We start from the raw sequence: 5,304 nt of genomic DNA, 5'->3' as shown, positions 1-5,304 counted from the left end.
TTTAGTTACAATTATAACACTGGAAAAACTCATTTGGTTTTGGTTGTAAAATTGTTATTACGCGTTCAAAGGGTTAGCGAACATTTTTGTTACCTTCAAGTTTCCTCGTAAATGAAACTTCATAGGTAGTAATGTGCTTTTAATCCTCTTAAATCCGTTCATGTTTACCAACAGTTTAATTTTTAACGATGTTTAGTTTCAATTATATGACTGGAAAAAACAAATTTAGTTTTGGTTATAAAGTTATTATTACATATTCAATGGCCACGGACACATTTTTGTTCTCTTCATGTTTCCTAGTACTAAATGTAAGCTTCGTGTACTGCCGGCTAAACTACATGTCAATGAAAGGAACGCTCGTAATAAACAAGTAACTTTTTATTCGTACACTATTCTTTGACATTGAAGGCATCATCGGTGTATACCCGTGCGTGCGTAAAAAGCGTGCTTCATCTGCCTGGCCTGCCTACCACCGAAAAAAATGGCGGCCTGTGCGTTACGTAGAGGTCTACTGAGCACTTTCAGTAAATATAACAATAATAAACAGGCACATAGAATTCTAAGTATGGCTGACAGTAGATTCGAAATGTATAGACCACGGTTAGAATGCAGAGCCTGTGGAATGTACGGGAGTGCTCAGCAGAGGAGGCAAATGTCGTCACGGTAAGCCACAGTCAGTGTTATCAATGCTAGGAAGCTAAAGACATTAGCTATCTACGAGATCCTGAATATGGTAATATGGAACATCTTGGAACTGATGTCAAGTGTCAACATATAACTCTGTGGACGCGCAGGAAGAAAAAAAAAACAAATTGTGACGCAGCCGATGTCCAGCTTCGATGTGGTAATAGTTGGTCTTCTGTGATCGGGGGAACTTTTACAGCATTTCTGCTCAATATGCCTACTGCTAAATAGTTTTTAGTCAATTCTGACTGGAAACACTCTGAAAGAAAAGCATCCAGTGGGCAGGGAAGTGAAATTCTGAACCGCTTTATCCTTACTAGGGTCGCGGGGGGTGCTGGAGCCTATCCCAGCCTTTGGCCCAGAGGCGGGGGACACCCTGAATTGGTGGCTAGTCAATCAAAGTAGTAATGGTACTGTTAATTTAATGTTTTGTTGCATGACATTTTTAGGCAATCTCTGCAATAAAATAGCTTTGATCATTTTCAGGGACATTATTTCCTAAATTCCTCTACTGAAATACCACTTAAAAAATGTCAATTCTCCCTAAAAATCCATAGCATTTACTTACAGTATGCATATCTCACACTCCCAATTTATCCTCACCAAGGCTAAAATTTGCTTGACATTTTAACATCCCAAACCAAACTATGTATATTGACGTTGCCTCTTTTTGGCAGGAACAGGCCTGAAGGGAAGATTTTGGAAACAGTGGGGGTGTTTGAGGCTCTGAAGCAGCATGGCAAATACGAGACGGGACAGGTATGACAAGCACATTGCGACTGTTGTGAAAGCACTACTAGACATTCTTGACTTGTGTGTTTTCTCAGCTATTTCTACACAGCGTCTTTGGCTATCGTGGTATTGTCTTGTTTCCGTGGCACGCCAGACTATATGATAGAGACATAACTCCTCCAATGTCTGACAGGTAAATGCCCCTCATTCTGTTTTGCTGTCACGCAAAGATGACCCTCATTTTATTCAAGTATTCTTTTCTTTCAGCAAACCTGAGCCTCCTGGTGCTCATGGATCAAAGGAAGTAAAGGGGAAGACTCACACATATTACCAAGTTTTGATCGATACTAGAGACTGCCCTCATATTGTAAGTCATGCAGAATGGTTAACAAAACTGTCTTTAAAGGCTGGAACAGTTTTATCGTGTGGGAGTTTGGTCTCCTCCCATTGTGGTTCTTTATAATGGGTTACTTATTCAGAAAGTGCACTTAGCCAGAAAAGGGCTTATGGGTACAGAGAGAGAAAAAAGGATGCAATTGTGATACAAAGACATGATTGAATATATGCTACTTCACTGTAAGTAGCGGTTCAAGCTATTTATGCTGACCTTTCTAAAAACATGTTGGGGGTTGTGCAATTTGACTTTGTAACCGATAGAATTGAAAGAAGGTAAACAGGTCAGATTAGCGTTTGACAGCGGCAGGACAGTTGTAGGGATTTGTATTGGGGAACTCAATTTTAAGACAATTCACCTGTGAGCTTTAGTAAAATGACTTATCTTGCCACCAACAGTTATCGATCAGTATGTGTTTAATGATATCTAAACATTCAGACATTGAGCCACAATTTTTCCTATGTAGGGATGACATGATCAAATTGAATTAATAGATATAATTAACAAGCACTTTTTGTGCATCAAACCATGCTAAAAAATGTACATTGGTTTTGTGTCTTTTAACAGCAACCAAAGAATCCATAGCACTGTTTTTATGTTATATTCTTATGTTTTTATTACTGAATGTTGTATTCATATTTCATCTGACAGTCTCAGAGATCCCAGACAGAAGCAGTGACGTTCTTGGCCAATCATGACGACAGTAGAGCCCTTTATGCCATACCAGGTATGTGCTCATCGCATCCCTCATCTGCCTCACACTGAGATAAAAGTCTGACAATCCAGGATTAAAGATGGAGAAACCCAATTTATCTTAAAATAAGAACTGTATTTTTTTCTCTCGTATCCATCAGGTCTGGACTACGTAAGCCACGAAGACATCCTACCGTACAATTCTGCAGAGCAGATCCCCATCCAGCATGAGCTGTTTGAACGTTTCCTCATGTATAACCCTGCCAAATGTAAGCACTCAACTCCAGTGTGTTGTCTTTCTTTGGTCATCAAGATTCATTTCTGTGTTGTGTGCTGCTGCAGTGTAACTTGCTCAAGTATTTTCTGTTGTGGTGTTCATCCATTGTTAACTTTTCCTGCTCTACATATCTTAGCTCCTACCTTCATCGCCAGAGACACCTTAAAAGCATGGCAGGAGAAGAATCACCCCTGGTTGGAGCTCTCAGACGTCCACAGGGAGACCACCGAGAACATACGGGTCACAGTTATACCCTTTTATATGGGCATGAGGGTAAGTCAGACCTGGGACCTCCTAATGATGGTCATACTGACCTTTTTAGTGTTTATTTTGATTGAGAAAGTTTGATAGTAATACATGTTTATTGTGATTCTATCCCTTTTTCTTTATTCAGGAAGGGCAGAACTCTCATGTATACTGGGTGAGTTTAAGGATACAACATTATGATTTTACGAGCTCACGAGATAACATTCTTTAAAAAACCCTTGTTAAAAAAAGAAGGTAAACTTCATTGGCACATGCATTGAAAACTCCAATTTGTAGTATGTTTAATAGAAGAAGAAAAAACCTGCCTTTGACAGTGGTTGTCTGTCTACAGTTTTATTATTCATTGTATTGTATTAGCAACAGCTTGTATGTATATTAACTGTGTGCCATCCTGTCAAGTGGCGATACTGCATCCGTTTGGAGAACATGGGCAATGAAGTGGTTCAGCTAAGAGAGAGACACTGGAGGATCTTCAGCCTGTCTGGAACATTGGAGACTGTCCGAGGTCGCGGCGTAGTTGGCAGGGTCAGAGGAACTCACTCACACACTCAAACTGACAGAAATAGTTTAAATCAATCATGTCATTGAAGTTTTGGAACATAATGGCACCCATGCCTTGTCACTTTTGCTGTAAAATTCTCTTTTTTCTTTAACCTTTTTTTTTGGGGATAAGGTAAATAAGATGCTAAAATTTGTCCCAATCATTTGTATGTTTGTACACACTGAGAAACACTTCATATTGCTAACACAACCTGTGTTACAGGAGCCAGTGTTATCCAAAGAACAGCCAGCATTTCAATACAGCAGCCATGTCTCTCTGCAAGCTCCCAGTGGTCACATGTGGTGGGTTTGCATTCTAACTCCTTGTCTTGTGTGTATTACTTTTATTCTACCTTCTTTGCACTCATTAATATTAGCAAACTTTTTTTTTGCACATTTAGGGGAACATTTCGTATCGAGAGGACCGATGGCTCTCATTTCGACGTTCGTATTCCTCCTTTCTCCCTGGAGAGCAACAAAGATGATAAAGCCCCACCTGCAGGCTACACTTTCTAACTGCGAGTCGCCATCCCACCCTATCATTTCCTCTGCCTTTATTTTCAGATAGAAGAATCGGCTTAAGGAAAGGAACTACATAGCAATTTTTAGATCTTCCAAATGTGCAACATCACCCATCATCCTGGTTGAGTGCATACATGTGGCTAAATTAAATGGAAATAAACAGGGACCTATGGAAATTTTATGCTCCAGGCAAGGTCATTTTTGGGCTGAAATATTGACCAGGTTGGAAACCCTTCCTACTCCGACGGGCCCCTAAAGAGAGCACCTGCAATTGAGCCTTATATAATGATTTTCCTCTGGTGTTAAAAAAAATACTCCTCTAATGTCTTGATTTCCATTTTCCTTGTTAACTTTTCTTGGCTTTTCTGTTAAGTTCTTACATTTTTTTTTTTAAAAAAAAAGAGGGATTTCTGAACACTATGCAGGATAGAAGTTCCACACTTAACATTTTTTAACAGTTAAAATGTCACCCAAAGATACATATTTTTTGCAGATTGATATTAATCTCTAGAATTACAAATGTGTGAAATGAACTGTGAATGTGGCGGCGGTCAATTTCTCCAGTGAGTACAAAGTGAGACTTAAATATTTGCATGGATTTGTGATGAGTCGCACTCCGATATAGCTTCCTTTGTTTGAACGGAGTGTAAATCTCGTCCGCTGTGTAGAAAAGGAGCGTGTGCGTAAAAATATAAAGGAAATTTCTACCTATGGTAGAAAAAAGAAGTGTTCATATTTTAATTCTGTCTTTAACGCCAGAAGTGCACCATAGAGGAAGCGTGCAAGGGGGTAGTAATGTTTCTCACAATCTGAGTGGCGGTTTTCATAAAAGCAAAGCATGAATAGCTGCTTGAAGACATAGAACATGCCTATATGACTTGGAAAGAACTTTTGACTCAACATTTCTTAAGCAATTTTGTTTTTTGATAAGTCATTTGAAACTGCTCTGGTTGGAATACTGTAAATAGGAATGTAATTAAAGGCAAATAAATATGTTTTGAAAAATGAATATTGACTTGCCTTTTATGGGCCTGTATCTAGGTAATGGGCCAGATATTTGCCCCCGTGACCTTTGTTTTGAAACCATTCTCAAATCACTTTGTACTATTGTAAGCATTTCACCCCCAAAAATTAAGATTTGAAATTTGAATTTCTTGCCATCAAGTTGATCTATGGCCATGCCAGAGCAATTGTA

At 39.1% G+C, this 5,304-nt stretch overlaps 1 protein-coding gene across 2 annotated transcripts; it reads left to right on the top strand.

The window, feature by feature from the left end:
- The first annotated feature begins 442 nt into the window (after positions 1-442).
- On the top strand, positions 443-4,493 carry poldip2 (polymerase (DNA-directed), delta interacting protein 2). Of its 2 annotated transcripts, none has more exons than XM_077723328.1 (11): positions 443-663; positions 1,362-1,443; positions 1,512-1,609; positions 1,684-1,783; positions 2,462-2,537; positions 2,665-2,772; positions 2,917-3,053; positions 3,175-3,201; positions 3,447-3,572; positions 3,811-3,890; positions 3,989-4,493. In XM_077723328.1, exons 1-11 carry the CDS (start codon positions 482-484, stop codon positions 4,101-4,103), a joined length of 1,131 nt encoding a protein of 376 aa, XP_077579454.1. In that variant the 5' UTR covers positions 443-481; the 3' UTR covers positions 4,104-4,493. The 2 variants fall into 2 exon arrangements, with proteins under 2 accessions (XP_077579454.1, XP_077579455.1); XM_077723329.1 differs by having other exon boundaries at positions 444-663; positions 1,368-1,443.
- The last annotated feature ends 811 nt before the right edge of the window (positions 4,494-5,304 follow it).

This window comes from Stigmatopora nigra, chromosome 8, assembly GCF_051989575.1.
Source record: "Stigmatopora nigra isolate UIUO_SnigA chromosome 8, RoL_Snig_1.1, whole genome shotgun sequence".
Taxonomy (NCBI): Eukaryota; Metazoa; Chordata; class Actinopteri; order Syngnathiformes; family Syngnathidae; genus Stigmatopora; species Stigmatopora nigra.
The sequence above is the reverse complement of the archived record's forward strand: the minus strand, read 5'-3'. Positions and strand labels throughout refer to the sequence as shown.